The sequence below is a fragment of the Lissotriton helveticus genome, chromosome 9 (genome assembly GCF_964261635.1).
Source record: "Lissotriton helveticus chromosome 9, aLisHel1.1, whole genome shotgun sequence".
Taxonomy (NCBI): Eukaryota; Metazoa; Chordata; class Amphibia; order Caudata; family Salamandridae; genus Lissotriton; species Lissotriton helveticus.
In genome coordinates, this window is record NC_136070.1 from 664,711,459 (window position 1) to 664,736,795 (window position 25,337).

Here is a 25,337-nt window from a genome sequence, read left to right on the forward strand (position 1 = left end):
GGATTTCAAGACCACCAGAAGGATTTTGAACACTAGAACCAACAGGGGACCAATACCATGCCCCAGAACTAGGAAACCCAAAAGGAGCAAGACCAGGAGGACAAGGAAAAGGACTTCCAAGAGGTAGGAGAAACAAGAAAAAAAACAGGAGGAGGAAGACCAGAAAGAGGAGGAGGACCAAGAAGAGAAATAGGAGGTCCAGAACAACAGTCACCACCATGACCATCCTGAAGGCCAACACCAAGACCGCTAGGAGGAATAATGTAAATTGTAAATTGATACTTTTATAGCGCACTACTCACCCGCAAGGGTCTCAAGGCGCTTGTACGAATACCGCTGTGGAACCCATCCTGGCTTTCCCTGTGAGGTGTCCACTCCGGGGCACCCCCAAGGTGGAGGCCAGGCATCCTTAGCGTTGTGGGGGCCGTTGTGGAGATTAAGCAAGCTATTGCCCAGAGTTGCAGAGTGGGACTCCATGATTGGAATAGGCACCAAGGCGAGAATAATCAGGTCCGTGGAATTTTTTAGCCCAAGACCCGCCGAGGCGGGGAATTGAACCCTGGTCCCGGGCTAGACCTCTGCATCAGGGTCCGCCGCTCTAACCATTGAGCCACACTTCTCCACTCAATAGCACCAGAAGATTCGGAGTGCCAGGATGAGGATGACCAGGACTAGCAGGACCACAAGCATAAGGACAAGGAAGATCATGAGGACCAATAGGACTCAAACCAAAAGGAAGAACAACTAGGACAGGCACAGCAAGAAGCACCATGGTGAAGATAATATTTACCAACAGAAGGATGGTCTCAGGAGGATGAGGGCCACTTATGAACAATGAACAATACCCAGGAGGCTAGGACCAAGAATATGTAGATGAAGACCAGGAGGATGAGTTTGAGGAAAACTACGAGGTGGCAGAAGGGAAAGAAGAGTAAGAGGATGTTCAGGAGGAAGAGATCTAGAAAAAAGAAGAGCATGAAAATCAACACAAAGATTAGGGGAACTAGGAAAAGGAAGTCTTGGTAAACCAGGAGCATGAAGATGAAACCCTACAGGTGGGATACCAGGAAGAGGAGAATGATCAGGAGTAGAGGGAAAAGGCAACTAATAAGACCAGGAGCACTAGGATTACCAGGTTCACCAAGAGAATTGGTGGACCATGACCAGGAGGATCAGGACATGGTTCACAAGAAGAAACATCAGTTGGGCTAGGTACAGGAGTAGCAAAGGCAGAATGAGGATTTGAAAAAAGGAAAGGGAGAGCAACAAAGCTGATTAGTGCCATCAAGACCAAGACCAGCATGAAGACCAGGAACAGGAAGACCAAGACCAGGAGGAAGGGACTAAGATGGCTAAGTGGATCTAGACAACAGTACCATAAGAAGCAGGAGCAGCAGACAACCAAGAGAACTCGAACCACCAAGAGAATTAGGACAACCGAGACAAGGGCCATCAGCAAGAGCGGCTAGGAATACAGGGCCTACAATGACAAGTAGTGATTCTGAGCTACGTTTTAGGGCATGCCCCAGTTAAATGCTGCATATGTTCGGTTGTGGTTCCTTGATAGACCACAATCCAACATCTGATGCCAACAGAGAACACTACTATGTGAAGCACAGCGAGTCAAGAAAACAGACAAACCAGTGAAGAAATAATTAAACCTATGAATGGTCATCTGTCAACATGTACTTGTGGTAATGTCTATTAAGAATTAGAACATATGAGAGCTCATTCAGACACAAACTCACTCTGGCATTCATACAGAATTTACACTTTAAAGTTTGTAACTCACCACTGACCATCACCATTTCCTCAAATTGCCCTTTGGCCTCATCCCAGTTTTCTTATCTCCTTACAGACCCTTGAGTTATGCATGCAGGCAGCTGTTACTAAGAGTTGCAGAGGCCTGAATGGAACTGTGCCAAAGGTTCTCGCAGCCCTGCATCACCTGGTAAGTATATACATGAGGATATACAAAGTATCTCAGCGGGAAACTACAGTCATTTCCTATGTAACATATTGTAACAAATAAAAGAACCACATTGTTCCCATTTATAGCAAGAGGGTTTTTAAAGGAGAACATTTGGGAAAAAATATTAAATTATAATCCATAAAAAGCCTTGTTAAGTGCAATCTCAGCAACTGAAAAAAGAGCATATGCCATTTGCATTTTTCGATGTAACCAGGGCAGTAGTCATGCCTTTTGAAAGCAATCAGAGCAGGTTGTCTTCACACCGCTACTTGATAGTGTGGGATCTTCACTTATTCACCACCAGGTATTCCCTACTGTGAACTAGATCCCCACATGTAGACCCAGCATCACCAAATGGTAGCAAATGTACAAAACGAAACATGAAAATCTGCTCATGCGTACAACCCAGATGTGAGCTTCCATATTATATTGGTTTGGGTCATCCTGTAGTCAGAGATGGTGAAAGTTCTAATGGCCTTGTACTTTTCCTTCCCACTATATCATTTGTAAACATTTCCCGACACATGACAAATTTCAGTGTGATTCATGCCAGACCAACACACAGAGTCTCATCAACATGAACCAATTATCATCAAGAATGCAAAGAAAAAAGATTATTGCAAAACCCATGTCAGACTGTCAGCGTAGTGAGGTACTAGGCAGGAGCCACCCTTAAATCCACCTCTCTGCAACTATGGCTCTCATAATAGGTAACAGAGAAGGATACCGACCTGAAAGAAAAACGTCTTAACAAATAACAATGGTTTCCAACAGAGACATAATCGCTAACAAAGCTTATCTCGGAGGATCAATTTTCCATCTAGACTTTTCTATATAACATTTACTGGACACTCTGTGACATTCCCAACAACAGGAAACCCAATGCTTATACGGTTGATACAAAGAGGTTTAAAAACATCACATGTCATAAATCGATAGGTTTAATAATAAATAGTATATATCATATACATGTGATTAATAACATCAATTGAAGGAAATTCATTAGTTACCCAACAGAAAAAGGTCCTAATGTAGGCACCCACAGAAAGACATGCTCCCCCCTCTGCCGACCAGAAACTAGGGATGCAAAAGGAGCAAAAAGTGCACAAAAGATGCCCGCTCTGAAAAGCATGCAACCCACCTTACCTGCCAGACACTTCGGGATGGAAAAGGAGAACTCACTTACTGTCCCCAAAGATAAAAAAAGCTGAAGTGCAACAACCGTGTCCTCCTTTATTTCCTTGAATAGCTGACACCGTCCCTAGTGCCAGCTGTGTTAAATAGCATTCTGTACGACTGTCTTCTGCAATCTCGTGAGGCTTCAGTCTTCAAACCATACAAAAAAACATTTGAAACTAAGGTGCCCATCTTAGAGTGGTAACTGAGGATTTGCAATTCCACCAATATTGGACTCCCAGATAATGCTGTTTTCTACGCAATTGAATTTGCTGTAGCGCTGTATGGATCATGGCCACACAAGGCCTCACAAACTCTTATGCTGTCATTCCCCCACTGAAAGTTATTTTCTGTCTGGATGTACGGGATTGGCTTTCAGATAGCCTAATTCCATTATTGTTTATTATTGCTTTGTTATTGACAGATCTGCACACCCTCAAGGGGAGTTTCTGATGAAAGGGAAGCGCCACTCAAGGTGTCCACAGCCATTATCCTGTCACTGGGTAAGTTGGTCAAAAATGCATGTATGTTTATATTTGTGATACTGCAAGTATATTATGGTCTTTACTAGGGATCAGGTCCTCAGAAACATTATTTTCTGTTCACTGCCCTGCATATAACTTGATCTTCCTAAAAACGAATATTGCTTCAGTTTTTATCTCCCTTCCCAGTGCATTGGTTGACTTTTACTGGAACATGGAGCCCACTTTACTATATACAGCTATAGTAATCACATGAGTACTATGTGCTCCTAAGATCATCATTAAATGTTGTAGACCATTGATATCGTACCTCCTGGATACGAGTTGAAGAATATCCGTATATTTGGCCTTGATGACCTGCTCCCCTGCATTGAGTTTCTCCTTGCATGATTTTATGTTGTGCTATTTTTCATTTATGTCTATTTTTTCTCTTCACTTTACTCTTGCAGCCCATTCTCACTCTAGTGAGGTCCTTCAATATTTTGAAAGTAGCTTGATCCAGATGGGTGCAGAGTCCCGTGCAGTAACAATACAGCTGCTTTGCAAGCTTCTTGCTGAAACTGGTAAGACTGTCAGTGGGGTAGGTGGCAGTGTGTGATTTAGGTAGACATGGAGAATAGTTAAAGGACTCAAATTTGTGTCATGGAATCTGGAGCCCTAAATTATAGTCCCAACGTACTCCCTTACTTAACCAATATGGTGCAGCTCTAAGCAAATCAGTTCAATGTCATATTCCTCAGCTATATTAACTGCAAATAGTTTCTGGTAGAGCACTGTAATTTAAGATCAAGCCTCCCTTCCATCATCTTCAATAACAGGAATTGTGGTGAAAAAATAAAGTAGTGGTCAAACAATGCCACCTCTGTCTTTTCCGTTAATTGTTCCCATTGTGAGCCATTAATGGGACATGGACAATGTGAACAGAGATCCTGACATAGATACTGGACAGGAATAAAAAGGGACATAAAATGTGAAGCAGGAAGACAAAGACACGCTCAGTGGGACATGATGACACAGACATGTACAGTGGAACAGGAAAGCATTGATAGGCCCATGGGACTCACAGTCAGAGACTCGCAAACCAAAACTAAAAGACAGGACCCTCAGGGTGGTCAGCACAGTTGATAGCGGAAACTTCTTCTACTTATCTATTAATCTTGATCTTACTAGACAAAGACAATATCTATGTGTTATGAACATTTGGTGTATGGCTTTATTTCATAGATTCAGAAGGTGCCTCTTATCTGGATGCTGTCTGTCACGTGCTTGAGGATGACAATCGCAAGGTACCATCAAGCTATTATGTGTGAAGCAATCTGTGTTAAAGCAGTCTCATACCCAACACCTCAATCTAATTTAAGTTTTGCACTTTTTGGATAGTGCAGTATGCTCTACTTACAAGGACCCATAGCAGTGGTATGCGTACCACAGTCTGTTGATTTACTCCAAGTCAAATCTTCCTGGAGTCGTTGGGTCATGGAACCTCCATTCATGTGTTTCTGTTCAGTGCATCCTGTGTACCATTGTTTCCCTGTCCAAGTGGACATATCCCAGGTTTCCTGTCCTATGCGCTGGTCCCTAATTATTGAATAAATGTGTGTTAAGAAACAATTCTTTTGTGCTGTCCACGTGTTTGGTTTGTATTTCACATTGAGTTGGTCTGTAATACCCTTCACTGAAGAGGAGAGTGTTGATGATCAAATCAGGGGGTTTGAAGTTTAGAATAATAATATCTGCTCATACCTTTAACAACCGGAGAGTAAGATATTTTGTTGATGAGTCAAAGGTCTCTTCCAAGAATGTTATTTGGGCTATGTCTCAGCAAAATCTCATCAAACGTGGATCAATAGTGCAGAATAATATTCAGTGTGCACATTTGAAAAGTCAAATTGTGATATAAAAGATATATTGTCTGTAGAGATTGGAATATATGTAACTTTCTTGACGCCATATACATCCACAATGTGCCCAACTTCAGTGACATTGAGAAAGCAGGTAATTTCAATAACAGCATCACCATGGTCAGCATGTAAGAAAGTACAGGACATAGGCATAAAGGAAAATCGAAAAAGTAATTTTCTTTTGATAATCAACAAAACCTGTATTTCCATAACTGGGTCTCTATTGTATTCTCTTTGGGGGGTGTAATGGGTTTGCCATTTTTAACCTCATAATATAAACTCAGTTGACTTTAGATACTTGACAGACTAAACCAGAAACATGAGAGACACAGGACTCTACAAGGAACGTTAGAATCACAGAAATCAAACATGGATGTATTCTTTGGTGGTTGAAGCCATTGGGGCCAGCTTGTGCAAATATGCAGCATACAGAGCCATATTAGGGACGTGAATTTTAACCATGATACGTGGATATAGGAGACTGTGACTATTTATGGTATTGAGACCAAATGACTTCTTGAAAGTGATATGGACCAATCAAACATCAAGGTGTGGGATAATGGACTTTAACCCATTTGTTAACTGATGGCAGAGTGGGGATGGTGTAGGTTTGCTATATCCTGCGGGTGGAGTTAGAAAGTGGCCATCATTCTTCCCACAGACTACTATTGGTTGTTTTCATTCCCACAGTAGTGAAATCCACAGCCTATTTTTCAGTCTCATTTATTGTAATCAATACCAGATCCTGAGAGGTTCTTTGTTGATTGTAACCTACCTGGACATATTTTGCAATCTTTTTACCACGTCCCAACCACCTATTGAAGGTGTAGTCTACCTGGAATGTTTGAATATTCCCTCAATTGCACTTCGGTCAGACACTCTGTAAAAACAGTTACATTCTCAGAGTGTCTTAATAACCCTTTTCCAATATTTTTATAAAGGTTGCATCCAGGTACTAGCTTTCCACACATAACAAAATGTATCTTTCTATCCTCTGTGAACAAAAGGGAAGGAGAGATTGTATGGTTTCCTCACACTCCCTTGCTGCTCCCTCACCAGAATGTGTGATTTGATCCTATTTATATGCCAAAAGGGTTTCTCACTAAACATGCTTACCATTTTTTTAATTATAGGTTATTCGTGCTACTTTAAGTTTAATAACCAGTTTAACATCCAAAGGTTATTATGATATTAACGGAAGCGCTGTGATTGAATATGTCCTCACAAAGTACAACCTCCTCACCAAAGAGAAAGTAAGTGGTAGATGTACATATTTGTTTAAGTGAATGTGTTAGGGAACATCAACCGTAGTCAGTCAAAAATAAATAAGGGTACCTTTTAGCCCCCTTGTGCCCCGATGAAGCTCCTATACCATATAATATAGATCAGCAGTGTTCCATATTTGCCCCGAGTGGTGGAATATAAACCTTGCGTCCCTCTATTTAGTTCCCATAGACCCGCCTTGACATTCCATGTTCTCCATTTGAGCCTAATGTTTCCCCACTACCACTCCAGTATGTCTTTCACCCTCCCTTGCTTTAAAGGTCTCCCTTGCTCCATCTATCTGCTTACTTTTGCGCCTGAAATAAAAATGCTCAGACACCGTGGGAATGGCACAGGATCCACAGCAGTGCTCACAGGCAGTGCAGAGGCCTACCACACAATCCAGCCTATGAAAGGCAAATGACCATTAGACTTTACCAGAGCTTCTAGGGTGATTGGGCAAGGCACAAGGGCATTCCGCTACTGCACTTAAATGATGTCACTGACAGTGTATTATCCTGTTACATACCCTTCTTTACAGTTCAAATGCCTGACAGGCCAAACTACCAAATCCTGCACAAAGTAGCACAAATATACTTCAAATCAATATTTCATATCAACATTGTTTCCCAAAAATGTAGTTTCTGGTACTCTTTTGTCCTTATTGAGAGTAAAAAGTCCCATAATATAGCACATACTTCCCCATCAAGCGGTGGGGGCAGGGTGCATGAGCAGCCCAATCCTGTGGTAAGCATGAGAGACTACCTTGGGGTGCCAGAGGTGCAATGTCTCAGGTGTAGTGTCCCATGTATCAGACGCTTACATAGTATAAGTGAGTCCACAAATATATCTGCAGTATATGAATGCTATACCCTTCCCTGCCAAATTACTGAATAATAATACAGAGCAGAGCATGAGAGCATAACCTAATTTGTACATTTTTATTTACATGTTTGAGGTGATTGTTTTTGTTTTCACATTTGAATTTAAGCCAAGAGATTCTCTTTGGCTTGCAACATGGATTAGGAAGTTGTAATGTTTTGACTCTCACATCTCTTATCCCTCCGTAAGGAGAGAAAACATAGTGAAAATGATGTGAAAATACATGTTATTTTACCTTTCTTGCTTTCCACATTTTCACAGTGTACTAGTCACATGGATCATGAATCTGGTGTTGAGGAAGAGACTATCTGCATCCAAATCTCTCAGTTCCTCAATAAAATTGCATTACGCCATAGAAATACTGATGAGGTAAGTGAGAAGGATGTGGAACAAGGTGGGACATTTAACTAGGAGTGTAGAAAATATAAATTGCAGAATATCCAGAGAGTCCTGTTTTCCCAGGTGATCTTAATTATCTTCCACCTCACATACAAGCATGTTTTAGTAAAGCTCCCTCTGCTACAGGGGTGTATGTGGGAACCATGCAGGCATTCATCACGCCTGCCTTAACAACGTGGTCTGAAACACAAATGCGTGTTTAAAATGCATTCCTTTACCACACAAGTTGTTACGATGACTTGCCTTAGGGAAAGCGCTGGACTTGGAATAGTACAATCTACTATTCCACTCCAGTCTGCACAAAAGTAGGGAAAGTGTTAGATTTAAAGTCCAACACTTGTTGTAATGATTTGCATTTTTAAAAGGAAGCGTTGTAAAGATGCATTTGTGGTTTGGACCACGTTTTTAAGCACGGCGTGGTTCGAGACGCGATGTAAAGGCTGTTTCCTCTGCTGCTGGGATGGAGGTCTGCTGTCCCATGCGGTCCTCATTCCCAGTGTTTGCAGCATTCGGGGAAGATTGCTAATCAAATCCTACCTCATTCATTTTAATGAGGCAGGAGGTTTTGCATTCTTCTAAATAACTAGTTTGAAATGAGACTGAATGGTACATGTGTGATATTGCAAAACATTGCTACTCAATTTGCATCTAATATTTGCTATCTGCCCCATGATGCATCAGTCACCAATATTTCACATCAACAAGGTCCTGCATTCCCAGCAATGGCTTCGCATACTCTGGCACATTGATAAAGATAATTATATGAAGATAACAGCAGATAATGAGATCATTTGCAAAGTTCAGCTCACTTGCAGGGTTTTTGGAGAGTAAATGTTGCATACATTTTCTTCAAATAATGCCTTCATTCTCCTTGGATGCAGAGCCACAGATTATAGCATTAAACAGGGTTGGTGCTACATGAGTGTAATACTAGGCATCTGCCTTGGACACCATCAGCAAGGAATGGTATAAGGAAGAGGAAGAATTAAATGTAGCCCCATCTCCAGGAGAGGTGGACTTAGAAAATGACACATGACCTTAGGTGCCAAAAACCCTCCCACCGGGAATGACTGTTTATCTGTGGAAATAAAGCCTTATTAAATGCTAATGATACAAATAACACATTTGCCGGTCTTTCTTGCAGGAATTTTGGAAAGAGATTTTGAGCTACATGCTGGAAGAGGACTATACGTCATCTGTGCCAGCTCTGTGCCAGATGCTACTTGTTGTGGATAAACAAGCAAGCATCAACTTTCAGAAATGTGGTGAGTCTTATGCATCCCACTCATTGATACTGTGGGATTGATCATTGAAGGTGGTTAATGCTTCCTCCTCAGCTCCCCAGATCACCTCTTACATAGTCATGATATGGCATGAGGTGAAAAATCTGTCCATTAGCTTAGGAGTTGTGGTTGATTTATTATAGCATGTGGGTGTCCTTCTTTCAAATAATAGTTTTTGCTCTCCTTTTAGAGTTATATGTATCTGTGCCAATGTTGCTGCTCACTACATACTTTTTGCAGTTTGCCAGCCATAGAGTTACTTTCCTGTTGGTTTCATCTCTCCATCTGGTTAATGCTCTTAACCCCTGTCAACTGTCCCAGGTTTCCACACTCTGTGAGGCTATTCAGTCCTCTAATGCTCCTCTGCATACCTTGGAGTGTTTTTGCTCTCTTTGGAATTACTTCTTTCTGGCATGCTGATCAGACCCTTCTGGGTATGGTACCTATTTATACGCGTTTCATTTTGTTGACAGCAACAGGGGTGCATTTTATTCCTCCATGGAGTTACTTTCAGTTATTATATTTTTCTCTGCAATGTTTCTGGTTCAACATTTTGGACCTGAGATCCAGACTAGAATACAAGTATTTGGCCCCCACTTGACTAATCGGCCTGGTACACAAGGATGCCTGCTCAATGAGGGTAAGTGAAAATAATTATTTTGACTGACTCCAGGGTTAGGAGGAAGATTTGCATCTGTGCGTGAGTACCTGTAATTGAAGACTGCATTTCCAGGGTTCCAATTAGCTCTCCTCACTCAGTTTTCCATTGTCTGTGTTGCTAAAGTGCAAGGGACCTGGACAGATGGTATCATAGTCTATTTCTTTGTCACCTGTGTTACGGGGTCGTAAGCAGAAGAGAACAGGCAATATGTGCCCCTATATTGCCTGCCTCACAGGTCATTAACATTATTAGAAAATGCATATGCAAAAACATGTTCTGGAGTCCTATTTTCTTACGGGTATCCGCTGTCACAGAATGATATGGTCCATTCAGGATGCAAAGCAGGTCCACAGCTCCTGCGGCATCCTCTCTTATCCCAATGAAGACTTTTGCCCCGCAATACCAGCTGCAGGGGGGATCTGTGCATGACAGCTTAGGTCATTCCTTGACAGCAACTGCTGGGGATGGTAGTGGGAGCATTGTAACATAGGACATCGAGGCACCTTACAACTCTAGCAGCAACCTTAGTGGTAGGGGACCTTTGCCAGTATCTGCAGTGATCTCAAAGTATCCTCATGACCTCTAGAGTATCAATAAAATGTCACCCATCACCCTACCCTCTTCTTTGCAGGTACAACTATGTGTCATAAGTGTGTGTATCAGCCATATATCTTTCTTTAGCAAGTGTTACTCAGTATTTTTTGACCTGAGTATGACACAGCTTCTTTCTTTTGTATCTAAACAGCTAAAGGCCTTCCAATGCGCAGCCTGTTCATCAGACTACTAGTGAGTATCACATACTACCCCCACCATATTCCACCAGATCCCTTTTCCCAAGTTATTTGCTGGCATTTCTATACAACTTGCCCATAAAGATCTTGAATTCAACTCAGCTTTTATCCATATGAATTTGATGGTTTTATTTCCAGTCAATTGGTTATCAGTACAACATACTGCTTACATTGTACAGAAACAGCCAACATGTGGATTGTATAGAAAACAAGATAGCATTTACAGATACTCTAAAGCCCAGAGAGTAAGACCTGATGAAATTATCACGTTTTGAATACTTTGTTGTGGATTTTCAGGTAATTTCTTCTAATCCCCACTGGGATGTCGAAAGGGGAACCTCGGTGTTGGCTCTTCTCGAGCACCTGATTCCTGCAAACTACCCATTTCTAGTGGGACTCGCAAAAATGAAGATTCCCCCCCTGATAGCATATTTAGAAGGTAAGACACCAAAGCATGAGCCAGTGAGCACACAAATTAAACAAGCACTAATGGCATTTAAACAAGCATTGACAAAGCCAATAATTCTGGTGTTCGCTGCTAGCTTTTAGGCTTTGTCACGCTTGTATTTTTTTTACGTTTTTTGTAAAACTTTTTTTTGCGGGAGGAGACGTCAGGTACTAACCAAGATAAAAAACATATTGGCTAAAGCATAAAATATTGTTTTGGTCTTGAAAAGTCCACATTCCCATAGTAGTCCCAGGAACTAAAGAAAAATACTTTGGGTGTGAATATACACCTTGTGTAACAGTAGAATGTCATCACTCAGTGAAGTTAGCCTAGGGCTGATTGGCCCATTGTGAATGCTGTGGAGGACAGAAGAGAATGTGTTTGATATGACACAATAGATCCGCAAATGAGGAGGTCTGTATAAGTAAGCAACCAAAAAAAATAGAAAGAAATACACACAGTAATTTTTTGTAGCCGGCTGCTGCCATACTCCAAACTGCATAGACAGAAGCTTCATGCAAGTTCTGGGTTCCTTCCTCATGTTGACAGCATTGGTTTGCTGAAAATCAGTTAGTGACAAAGCTTCTGCAATGAAGTGCTTCAGCTGTAGACGCAAGCTTGATCACATAAAGAAGCGGTATCTTGAATCCATGTTTTAAAGTGCACATTTCCTCAAATATTTCATGAACATAGAAAAAAAAACTTCTTCAATATATCCAAGGCCATCATGATTATTACACTTCTCAGATCCGCAACAGGTCTTATATTTCAATTGTGACTTATTTTAACAATGTAATATCACCACTTCTTCGAAATTATTGAGCTTGAAAAAAAGACCACAGGTGGCTTCAATACAAAACACATTTATTAACACCAAACGTTGTCTCTACTTTTATATTAGAAGCAGGTATTAGTCAGGGTACATGGGAGGGTAGATTAGCCTACTTGGGCATAACATTGTTTGTATGAAGAGTAAGGCTGAACAGGGTATTTCTGATAGATACATCTGCTGTGTGGATTCCTCACCTTGTGTATATCCCCTTGCGTCAGCAACATTCGTAAATTCTTTTCGTAGCCTCGCGCCGACGTGGATTCGGACGTCATAGAGACACGACATCGCTCGCGACTCCGCTGACGTCACCGACACCTATAATAGGCCCACGCCGGCGTGATGACATCAGTTTCCTTTTTTCCGCGTCGTCGACGCTAACGGTTATCGGGAATCTCATTAGCCAACTGGTACTTTGTTGCCTTTTTGTTTCTGTTTCCTGCTTCTTTGTGTCCTGTCTCTTCGGCGATGTCGACAAAGAAGACCGGCTTCAAGCCCTGTAGAGAATGCGGGAAAATGTTGTCTATTACCGACCCGCACGATGACTGCATCTGGTGTTTAAGCTCCGACCACGACGTCGATAGTTGCTCTTCTTGTCAAAAAATGAACCCGAAAGCCTTGAGGGAAAGAGAGGCCAAACTCCTGGTGGCAAAATTGAAAGCTGGTAAAGGAAAAGCATCGAGGTCTCGTTCTCGAAAGGCAAGATTGAGGTCGAGGTCGAGGTCTAGATCTCAAGAGGATTCATCTTCGAGGTCTGCTTCGGATCAAACTTCAAAGTCGAAGAAGAAACATAAGAAGAGGAGACATGAATCCCGACGTCGTTCCGGTAAGGAGTCGGACTCGAGGTCGAGGTCACCGAAGAAGGTACGTTCTAAGGTGGTTACTCTGGATGTCTCTGAACCGGAAGGTGAGGCCTCACCTTTGGAGTTGCGTGTTCAGTTACCGACGCCGGCTCCGAATCCGTCTCCGGCGCCGTCCTCGGCCCGAGATGAGGAAGAGGTTCAAGTGGATGTGGATTCCGCGCCTACCAAAGAGCCGAATTCGATTCCTCCACAAGACCAGCCTGAGGGTTTCCAACCACCATTTCCAACCCCAGGCCAAGATCCATCAGCATTTCTTAATGCTATGTATGGTGTCTTTTCAAGGGCATGGTACCCCTCTGACGCACCTTCGTGTCCCATGGGTCCACTGGTTTTCAATCTAGGAGTACCTCACTCCTACCCTTCTGCTCCATTTATGCCTTATATGCCAGCCCTGACGCCGCCTTGGCAATTTCTGGCTCCACCGAGGCCGTCGACGCCGGTTCCGGCTTCACCCGCTCCAAAGCGACCTCGAGAGCATCAGGCTAAACCTTTGGATTCTATTCCGACGTCGATTCCGACTCCGTCGGAGCCGTTGGTGGATCCGGCTGCGAGGCGTGTGAAGGAGAGGTCCAGGAGGGAGGCCCAACGTCTTTTAGAAGAAAGAAGGTATATAGAATCTCATCCTGATATGGAAGAAGGTGAATTGGATGAAGATAGTTTTGATGAACTGGCTGATGCTAGTAGCCTGGATTTCTCCCCAGAGTGGGAATTGCCTTCAGGCTCTGATACACCTTCTAAAGATGTCCAACCTTACCATAGGGTTATGAGGAAGGCGGCAGATCTTCTTCAGTTAACTTTACCTACAGTGGAATTTAAGTCCAATCTTCTGACTGAGGTGTTACATTCTCCTAGTTCTGTGGTAGAGCCATTGCTTCCATTTAATGACGCCTTGACAGAGCCCATTTTGTAAGTGTGGAGGAAACCACTGTCAGCTCCTGCAGTTTCCAAGAGTGTGGCTAGAAGATACAGGGTTGCACCTGAAGACCCTGCTTTTTTGACTACTCATCCTTCACCAGAGAGCCTAGTCATTCAAGCAGCTTGCTCTAAAAATAATGTAAGTGCCTTTCCCAAGGTTCCTTGTGAAAAGGAAGCAAAGAAACAAGATCAGGTTGCTAAAAAGACCTTCTCCTCTGCAAGCATGGCATTGAAGTCAACTAATGCCACTTGTCTGATGGGGAGATATGTGCATGCCCTTATGGATTCTTTGTGTGTTCTAACTCCTAAGGTTCCTGATGCCAACAGGAAGGATTTTGAGGAAGTGATCTCAGATGCACAGGCAGCGGCTCGCCAAGTTATACAAAGTGGTCTGGACACTGCAGACTCTGTGGCGCGTATCATGGGCACTGCTGTCGCTACTAGAAGATCAGCTTGGCTGAAATCCTCAGACTTTTCAGCGGATGTTCAAGCGACTTTATTGGATCTTCCTTTCGATGGGTCTGGCCTCTTTGGGAAGAAGGCTGATACAGCCCTTGAGAGATTTAAAGACAGTAGGGCAACTGCTAAATCTTTAGGTCTTCAGATAAGGGGCTCTTCGACCAACAAGAGATTCAGAGGTTTTGGTCGCTCTTCCTTTCGGAATTACCGACAAGGTCAGCAGCAGCAGCAACAACAGCAGCAGCAGCAAAATTTCATGTACAGGTCATACAGGGGAAAGCAAAGAGTGCGTCCTCGAGGACGTCAAGCCTCTTCCTCCTCCACTTCCTCCAACCCCCCTGCCTCAGAAAAGCAGTCCTAGATCCGCCATTCAGGATCATGTGGGTCCGGTGGGGGGTCGGCTTACCCATTTTCTACAGGATTGGGAATCGGTTACATCAGATCTTTGGGTTCTCAATCTTGTAGAAAATGGGTATGCCCTTCCCTTTCGGGAATTCCCTCCCAATTACCCGCCTTGCCAAGGTTTTTGCACCAAGGAACATCTGTTGCTTCTACAGGAGGAAGTGCAGACACTGTTAAGAAAGGGTGCGATAGAGGTGATCCCAGAGCAGGAAAGGGGTCAGGGATGCTACTCCCTGTATTTCCTGATTCCCAAGAAGGATGGCAGACTTCGTCCAATCCTGGATCTCAGGATCTTGAATCTCTATCTGAAACAGGAGAAATTCAAGATGCTCACCCTTGCTCAGGTTCTTCAAGCGCTGCTAGAAGAAGACTGGATGGTGTCACTCGACTTGCAGGATGCGTACTTTCACATCCCAATCCTGAAGTCGCACAGGAAGTATCTCCGTTTTACGGTGGGATCGCAGCACTATCAGTTTGCGGTCCTTCCATTTGGACTTACTACTGCGCCTCGAGTCTTCACCAAGGTGATGGCAGTGGTGGCAGCGCATCTCAGAAGATCAGGGATTCCAGTATTCCCTTATTTGGACGACTGACTGATCAAAGCAGAATCGTCAGAGAGAGTGCTCCATCATCTGCGAGAGACAACCCAGTTGTTGTACAGGTTGGGTTTTTCGATAAATGTACCCAAGTCTCACCTGGTGCCCTCCCAGCACAACCTGTTCATAGGTGCTGTACTGGACACAACTGTATGTCGTGCATTCCCTCCTCCTCAAAGGATTCGCGACATACAGGAAATGATTCCTTTATTTTACAATGGAGCGGTCGTTCCGGTCCTGAAGGTCCTTCGCCTGCTCGGTCTGATGGCTTCCTGCATTCTGTTGGTCAACCATGCACGCTGGCACATGAGGGCGCTCCAGTGGTGCCTCCGCAGGCAGTGGTATCAACACAACGGAGATCTCAGGGAGTCAGTGAGGATCTCCAGAGAAGCTGCGGCGGATCTGTCTTGGTGGGGCGTGGAAGGCAACCTGTCTCAGGGTAAGCCTTTTCAGCTGCTCTTCCGGTGGCCACAGTAATAACGGATGCATCCACTCTAGGGTGGGGTGCTCATCTGGGGGATCTGGAGGTCAAGGGTCTTTGGTCTTCAGAGGAAAGGTTGCTTCAGTGAGTAGTGTGGCTCACTGGTTAGAGGCGGCAGGCCTGAGAGCAGAAGTCAGCCTGGGACCAGGGTTCAATTCCCGACGCGGCAGGGTCGTGGACCTTGGTCAGCAGACTCGATAATTCTCGCTTCGGTGCTTACTCTAATCAGGGGTTCCACTCAGCAACTCTGGGCATTAGCTTGCCTAATCTCCACAACGGCCCCACCAATTCCAGGGATGCCTGGCTCCACCTTGGGGACTCCCAGCAAGGGACCATCCCACAGGGAAAGCCAGGACGGGTTCCCCAGAGTTATACAGCGCCGGGACGCCCCGTTGCTGGGGCAGCTGTGCGCTTTACAAGTATACTACATTTACATTTACATTCACATCAACCTTCTAGAATTGCGTGTGATACGTTTGGCGCTTAAGGGCTTCCTCCCTTCCCTTCGCGGTCGTTCGGTCCAGGTCTTAACGGACAACACGACCGCAATGTGGTACATCAAGAAGCAGGGAGGAGTGGGGTCGCAGTGTCTCTGCAGAGAGGCTCTGCGTCTCTGGTCCTGGGTTCAGGACCATCAGATTTGTCTGATGGCGAATCATCTGGCCGGAGTTCTGAACGTGCGTGCAGACAGTCTCAGTCGGCAGTTCTCGGCCGACCACGAGTGGAGGCTTCATCCGGAGGTGGTTTGTCACGTCTTTCGGACGTGGGGGACTCCTCAGGTGGACCTGTTTGCCACTCGCGAGAATGCTCACTGCCTGTCATTCTGCAGTCTCCAGTATCTGTTGCAAGGAGCCTTGGGGGACGCGTTTCAGTTGAGTTGGGGAAATCAACTCCTTTACGCGTTTCCTCCCATACCTTTGATTCCTCGGGTTCTGAGGAAGATTCGCCAAGACCGGGCCCAAGTCATATTGGTCGCCCCGGACTGGCCAAGAAGGGTGTGGTATACAGATCTTCTCCACCTCTCCTCTCACCCGCCGCTCCGTCTCCCTCTCAGGGCAGACCTCCTCTCTCAGATGGAGGGGCAGGTTCTACACCCCCACCTCCAGACATTGCACCTTCATGCCTGGAGATTGAACGGGGCAACCTGAATTCCTTTTCTCTCCCGCCTGACGTGGTGGATGTCATCTTGTCAGCCAGGCGTGATTCCACTAAGTCCATCTATTCTTATAGATGGTCAAAATTTGTCACTTGGTGTGGAGGAAAATCTATTGACCCTTTCAGTGCCCATTTGTCTGATGTTCTCCAGTTTGCCCTTTCTCTGGCGCAGCAAGGGCTTGCAGTTGCCACAGTTAAGGGCTATCTTTCTGCGCTGTCGGCATTTCTCTGTTTGCCTGATCAGCCTTCTCTTTTCAAATCTCATGTAGTTTTAAGGTTTTTAAAGGGTCTCACAAATAAGTTCCCTCCTGTTCCTTTTATTGTGCCTCAGTGGGACTTAAATCTTGTCTTGACCTTTTTGATGGGTGCTCCCTTTGGGCCTCTTCACAAATGTCCTATGAGGCTTTTGACTCTTAAGATAGTCTTCCTCGTTGCAATAACGTCTGCAAGGAGGGTAAGTGAGCTTCAAGCTCTTAGTTCCAAGCCCCCATTATTGACCATTCATGCTGATCGAATGGTCCTTAGGACCAGGGCTGCTTTTCTTCCAAAGGTGGTTACTCCTTTCCACCTTGGTCAATCCATTACCCTCCCTACCTTTTATCCTCCCCCACACCCTTCCAAGGAGGAGGAGAGGTTACACCGTCTGGACCCCAAGAGTGCGGTGTCCTTTTACCTGGACAGATCTAAAGACTGTCGTTTGGATGACCAGCTCTTCATTGGCTTTGCTGGCTGCAAGAAAGGAAGAGCGGTCAATAAAAGAACTTTGTCAAGATGGATCGTCCTCTGTATAAAGATCTGCTACTCTTTGGCCGGTAAGGATCCACCAGAGGGTATAAGGGCTCATTCTACAAGAGCTAAATCTTCAACCTCAGCATTGGCTAGAGGTGTTCCTGTAGAGGATACTTATAGGGCGGCAACTTGGTCTTCCCTCCACACTTTCGCGAAACATTACTGCTTGGATTCCGAAGTGAGGAGGGACGGTCACTTTGTGCGTTCTGTCCTCCAGGATTTCCTGGTTTAGAAGAGTGGACGCCCTCCTCCGGGAGTGGGGACTGCTGTGGGACTCTATTCACAAGGTGAGGAATCCACACGGCAGATGTATCTATCAGAAGAACAAGTTACTTACCTTCAGTAACGCTTTTTCTGGTAGATACAATATCTGCCTGTGGATTCCTCACCTCACTGACCCACCCGCCTCCCCGTTGTCCACTCTTCTATACCAGAATATCTGTAGTGTTTTTGTTTTATGGTCAAAGAAATGTGTTATTTCAAATGTTTGCTTACTTTTGCTTCGCACTGTGTGTGTTATTTTGACTATCGTGTACTGTGTATACTATGTGCATTACTACTGTCATTGGTCCGTCCGTGTGCCTCGAAGGCATGGAAAAAAGGGCGGAACTGATGTCATCACGCCGGCGTGGGCCTATTATTGGCGTCGGTGACGTCAGCGGAGTCGCGAGCGATGTCGTGTCTCTATGACGTCCGAATCCACGTCGGCGCGAGGCTACGAAAAGAATTTCCGAATGTTGCTGACGCAAGGGGATATTCACAAGGTGAGGAATCCACAGGCAGATATTGTATCTACCAGAAAAAGCATTACCGAAGGTAAGTAACTTGTTCTTCACCGCAAGTAATGTGTAGGAAAATGTTAATTATTATTTTTATTTATTTATTGCATTTCTAGAACGCACTATCACCTGTCAGGCATCCTGGCGCTAAAAGTGAATTGACCTGGCCTACCTCCTTCAGAAACCTACTGAGATCCTAGATCTTAGGAAATAACCATGTTTTCAACTTCCTTCTAAATGGCAAGAGTTCAATAATTTGTCTCAGCTCAAAAGGAAGGATGTTCCAGAGCTTAGCAGCTACTACCTCAAAGGATCTACCACCAGCTCTAACTTTTTTAAATCTAGGGATTTTTATCAGTTTTGCCCCAGAGGAGCGTAACGTTCTAGCAGGAACATACCACTCAAATTTGCGTTGCAAGGAGATCGAACCCATTCCATGCAAGGCCTTAAATACCAGGCAGAGTGATTTAAACTGGATTCTTTGTTTCACTGGCTGCCAGTGCAACTCCGCCAAGGCCAAGGAGGCAGAGGACCGTCAAGACCAGCCTAGTGCTAGTTTAGCTGCAGTTGACTGTAACCTCTGCATCCTAGCAAGTAAAAACTTTGGTGACTCAAGGAAGAGGGCATTGCAGTAATCAACTCTGCTAAGTACCGTGCTCCGAACTATCAAAGAGCGTGCCAGAGGGGGAAGCAGAGGTAGGATCTTCCGAAGAGAGCGGATAATAGCCAGACAGCAACCTACTACTTTCGTCACATGCACCTCCAAGGTGAGATTACAGTCAAATCTCACCCCTAAATTGCGGACTGACTTCACAGGCTGAACCAGGACACTGGTTCAACCATTAGTTGCAGTTAAAACAAATGTTTTAAATGTTGCATAACTGAATTCTACTATGTGAGAATTTCAAAGTGAGGGACATTAAGAAGAGTTGGTGATATTACGTTGGTAGTAATGAATTGATATGTATTACTGTTAGGTTGCACACCCTTGTTTTCTGAAACACAAGACATATTTCAGCCTGTGTATACCAGAGATCATCCCGAAATGTTTTAATGTGTTTTTAGGTGGATATTACTTATTATAATTTCATTTAGGTGAATTATGAAGTGTTAAAATCATTTTGGTTTTGGATATAGTAAAAGAGTATTTCTCTATGTGTATGTAATTTTAGAGCAAGTATTCACTTTTTAACTCTGAAGGTGATCCCCTTTGTGATCATGGTTGCACCTGACAGCCGAAATGCTTAAGGGCAGAAGCTCTGTAATACACTGATTTAAGGAGTTAAGAGTAACATCAAGTGCACATGAATAAGTGAGGACCTTGTAATCAATTACTAGGTGAGGCTGAACCAACAGACACATTTTTCACACTTTGAATTGTGTGATTGTACTTCTGCCAGTGCTTGGTATGTAAGCCCATAGCCTTTAAAACGTGTCTTGACGTTTACCTTTACTTACCTATATATCTTTTTTTCCAACTGCTATTTCAGATTCAACGGAAAGAACCTTTGACTTGGCACAGTGGAAATGCATCCTTGTTTCAGTAAGGATTATTTGCTAATGAATGTCACACATGACTCTTGACTCATTGTTTTCTTCCATAACCACTCATTCAGAGGTAATATATGCAGATATTTAATTCACCCCTTCATAGTGCTGTTCTGCTGGAAAACACCCTTAACAACGAAGTACTAATTCCTACTTACCTGAACAACGATGTCCGAACCACGACAAATTCCGAACAACGAAGTTCTAAACCACGAAGTTCTAAACCACGACTTTTCCCGGACTGCAATCCAAAACTATGCTTGGCATCTCTCCGCCCCCATTGTCTGCACGTCACTCTCTTCCCCCGACATTAATCTCAGAACCCGGGCTGCTCACGTCACTCATCTCCACCCCCACCCCTGTAGACTCACAAAAACAAGTGAACACCATTGTTCCGGGAGATGTTTACTCAAATAATCTTTGCTCGGGATATATCCAATCAGCATTGAGGAGTGATAGAGCCATCAATGTGCACAATTAATCCCGTTTCCTATTGGTCGCAAAGGTTTCTCAGGGGCTAGATCACAGTGAGACGCTTCCTCAAAATATTAAGTAAACAGTTAAATTGGTTCCTGGGTACGTGATGTGTGCCCAGCTGGCACACTCTGTTGTTTGTTCAGGGCACACTATGGTGCGTGATTCTACATGCCTCATATTTTGACGAGATAGCGCTCAAATCTTCTTTAATTAGGCTATGCACGTCCCCCACCCCCAACAAGACACTTGAATAAAAATATCAGGCTGACGGTCTCAGAGGAAGGTTGGGAAGCAGCCAGCCTTCATAATGCCAACATGGTAATAGGTTGGGGGAACCAAACACCACAAGTCTCTCCTCCTCCCCATCGATGTTGTCAGGTAGGTGATTTAAATTTAAGATTGAATTGATTTAAACATTATTTATTTTATTCTTTTGTAAAATAATTAAATCGGAGTCAACATTTTGTAAAACAATATTTTAAATAATGAAATATGAAATAATCAAAAATAAGCGTAATCGATATTGTTAATGTTGCCTTTTCCAAACATTTACGTTTTTAAGCATAATATCAATTAAAAAAAATAACAATCATTTATAGTTTGTCAGATTTTAGAAAATATAACAATAAATTAAAATATAAATTGAATAAATTAAAAATAAAATGGATAATGAACAATGTAAAAATATTTCAAAATAGTATTGTAAATACAATAGTGCCATCTAATGGCCAGTCACGAAGTGTTTTTTTTTCCGTGGATTAGGAAGTCGTTGTAAAATACAGTAGTGGTTTAGCATAGCTAGTTGTTCAGCTTTCGTGGTACAGAAAGTCGTTGTTTAGGAAGTCGTAATTTAGTCATACATTCGTTCTGCTACGTGGTTGCAATATTTTCACCATATTTCTATTGTTTCTCTAGATTATGATCCTTTCTATGACCTATGATTGGGCACAGAGGGGGAGAAGCCGTACTGGGTACACAACATTTTCTTAGGATGTAATATCTACCAGCAGCATTAATAACCTCTTTGGTCCAAGTTGACACTCAGAAAATTTAAAATTACGTACTTACTGCACCTAGTCCTGTATGTATCAGAGTGTATCCCCATTTTTTACTCAGGTAAATTACAGGCTCTGCTGTGATTAATCCATTACTCATAAATTTGACTGCTGTTGCACAGGGCTAAAAATGAAGCCACACATTGGTAATCGGGTACTCTGTATATTTTTGTCCCCAGGATAGTCACAGCAGAACAAAGTTCTTTTTTTCCATGGATTGTCACAATATTTCTGTTCCTGCTCTGCCCACTGCTTTTTGAAGTATCAGTATGTTCATATTATGCAGTCGGCTTGGCACATGATCAGTGCCCCCTATCTTCGTCTGAATTATCACTCTGTCACTGTTCCAGTTCAACCTTGTGATGGCCATGTAATAGCTTTCTCTATTCTTCCATTGGTCAGCCCACTACTCCTTGGTTCCTTTTTAATTCCCAGACAGTCACATTAACTGTATTTTGACGAGGTCATCAAACTCCACTGTGCTATTATTGTGCTCCTTGTAGGAAGGTGGAATCTGACTACATGGTTGCCCCCACTTTTTTCCTTATGCTTTGATAGTTTGTGACCTAGTTTGGCTGGGAACCTGCTAACCAGGTCCCCAGCCTGTCTGTTTTCTCTTTTAAATTGATTCCATGTACTTTAGATACACTCCAGATTAGATTCTAGGGTACCCTCATAAATCCCTAGTATATGGTATACTATGTACCCAGGGCATAGGTACCCCAGAGGCCTCCCAGGGGCTGCAGCATGTATTATACCACCCCTGGGAAGCCTTCCAAAATGACATAACAGGTCTGCTACACCAGCCTGTGTAAGGTGGGGTATGCACCCCTTACTCATATATAGGTTTCCTATACCTACCTTATCACTACACATATGTACCTATCAGTCACCCCTATGGCAGGCCTTTTCAATCCTGAAAGCAGGGTGCTGGGATTTGTGTGAGAGGGTGCCCATGCATGAGCAGAGCCCCTCTGCAGCCTTCAGAATCTATCTTCTGGGGTTGCTAGTGATGCAGCCTAGACCATATACTCTTAAGTGCGGTATAACCTCGTGGCTTCACAGGACCATGTGGTTTTTGGGGTAAAAAACACCTTGGAATCATACTTCCACACAAGTAACTGGTGTGGGAGGTATGATTTGTCTATGGTAGAACCACTAGTGTAGGGCACGAAATGGATGCTGCAGCCACAGACACAAGTCTGGCCTCCTGCTGCGGGACAAAACTCTGGCAGGGGAGGCCTGGACTATAGGTTTCCTATCACAGGGAGGTGTAACCACCTCCCATACAGGTTTTAGTGTATTTGGGGCTGTGCAGGTGCACTCCAAGAATGCTTTGAAGTCTGCACTGGGGGCACATTTGGTGTCCTCGTGCATAGCCCAGTTCATACCAGTTGCAGAGTGATGTTTGGGGCTCATGGTCGAGCCTTTGGAACGAGCAGTAATTTGAAAGTGCATCCATCCAGGATATATGGACTACATCTCCCACAAGCACAATGTGTGTTTTCATACAGGGAGATGGTAGACGTCGTGCACTTTACTGCTGGCCCCTGATGAGGAAAATAAATTTCCGAAACGCGTCAGGCCTATTTCAAACACGCAACTGCCCATACCAACTAACGCTTTGGGGAAGGCACACACAGGCTCGGGTGCTACCCGCTACTTGGACAACCCCATGGAGCGTAATACATTAGCGGCGGTCCGCCGCTGGGTTGCACCACCCCGAAGAAACGGGGGCCACGAGACTCGCTATCCAAGGAGTCTCGTATGTGGAGCTGTGTGATGGATGAGGACAGGAGTGATGTTTGGGGCTCATGGTAGAGCCTTTGGAACGAGCAGTAATTTGAAAGTGCATCCATCCAGGATATATGGACTACATCTCCCACAAGCACAATGTGTGTTTTCATACAGGGAGATGGTAGACGTCGTGCACTTTACTGCTGGCCCCTGATGAGGAAAATAAATTTCCGAAACGCGTCGGGCCTATTTCAAACACGCAACTGCCCATACCAACTAACGCTTTGGGGAAGGCGCACACAGGCTCGGGTGCTACCCGCTACTTGGACAACCCCATGGAGCGTAATACATTAGCGGCGGTCCGCCGCTGGGTTGCACCACCCCGAAGAAACGGGGGCCACGAGACTCGCTATCCAAGGAGTCTCGTATGTGGAGCTGTGTGATGGATGAGGACAGGAGTGATGTTTGGGGCTCATGGTAGAGCCTTTGGAACGAGCAGTAATTTGAAAGTGCATCCATCCAGGATATATGGACTACATCTCCCACAAGCACAATGTGTGTTTTCATACAGGGAGATGGTAGACGTCGTGCACTTTACTGCTGGCCCCTGATGAGGAAAATAAATTTCCGAAACGCGTCGGGCCTATTTCAAACACGCAACTGCCCATACCAACTAACGCTTTGGGGAAGGCGCACACAGGCTCGGGTGCTACCCGCTACTTGGACAACCCCATGGAGCGTAATATATATATATATATATATTATATATATATATATATATTACCTACTGGCGATAGCCAGTAGGTATATATAGTTAGGATTGTTTTCCATAGGGAAATCGCAACATTCTATTGGGAATAACTTTGGCGCCGGTTGAGGAATCTTCCTGAAATTTTCCTTAACTTTGCCTCGCGGCGCTTCGCTCCTACCCTGAAAGTTTGGGGGGGATTCGTTAAGCGGGGGCCGAGATAAAAGGGGGGTCCCAAAACGTGTTTTCCCCATGTTAATTTCCATAGGGCGGTTGGACTCACTTTTAGCCCGAACGGCTGAATGGTTTTCCACCAAACTTGGCAAAATTGTAGGGACTGGTAGCCCGATGTGCCTTTGCTATGTCTCAAGATATGTGCTCCAGTGGTTTTTACGAAAATTAACTTTGAAAAAATATATATTGGGCTACATTGGGCTATATATATGTCAGAGCCCAAATGTAGCCCAATGTAGCCCAAAGATGGCCACCAGAGACAAAAAAAACCAAATGTAGCCCAAATATCTGCCAGATGTAGCCCAACTATAGCCCAACTATAGCCCAATTACAGAATGTCCCAGTTCTAAAGAACAACTAGAGCGCTAACAGTCTTACTTATGACAAAAGTATGGCACACCTGAAGTCATCTTGATTGGAATAAAGTGTTAACACTTAAAACATTTAATTGGCAAAGGAACAAAATGAGGGGGTTCATTTTGCCATAGAAATTATGATTAGTGCTGAAGAAAGAAAAATTAGGGCACATTTTGAGTGACTTCTCAAATCCTCTTATATTTCATTAAAAAAATTCTGATATGCAGTCTCCCAAGATGGCCACCAGAGACAAAAGAGCCCAAATGTAGCCCAAATATCAGCCAGATGTAGCCCAACTATAGCCCAATGACAGAATGTCCCAGAGTGTTCTAAAGAACAACTAGAACGCTAACAGTCTTACTTATGACAAAAGTATGGCACACCTGAAGTCATCTTAATTGGAATAAAGTGGTAACACTTAATACATTTAATTTGAAAAGGAACAAAATGAGGGGTTTCATTTCGCCATAGACATTATATATATATTTATATATATATATATATATATATATATATATATATATATATATATATATATATATATATATAAATATATTTATATATATATATATATATATATATATATATATATATATATTCACTGAAAAAACCATAGGTTACACACCAGTTATAGTTAGGAATTAGCATTTAAAAA

General features: G+C 43.7%; 1 protein-coding gene across 1 annotated transcript in view; it reads left to right on the top strand.

The window, feature by feature from the left end:
• The first annotated feature begins 1,886 nt into the window (after positions 1–1,886).
• The window catches only part of LOC144783236 (maestro heat-like repeat-containing protein family member 2A), a 28,107-nt gene continuing 4,656 nt past the window's right edge, over positions 1,887–25,337 (top strand). The window contains exons 1-9 of the mRNA XM_078662319.1: positions 1,887–1,951; positions 3,573–3,651; positions 4,080–4,193; positions 6,665–6,784; positions 7,938–8,045; positions 9,220–9,340; positions 10,765–10,805; positions 11,108–11,249; positions 20,017–20,069. Of these exons, the coding sequence (XP_078518445.1) occupies positions 7,950–8,045; positions 9,220–9,340; positions 10,765–10,805; positions 11,108–11,249; positions 20,017–20,069 (453 nt within the window). The 5' untranslated portion in view covers positions 1,887–1,951; positions 3,573–3,651; positions 4,080–4,193; positions 6,665–6,784; positions 7,938–7,949. The remainder of the gene's footprint in view (positions 1,952–3,572; positions 3,652–4,079; positions 4,194–6,664; positions 6,785–7,937; positions 8,046–9,219; positions 9,341–10,764; positions 10,806–11,107; positions 11,250–20,016; positions 20,070–25,337) is intronic.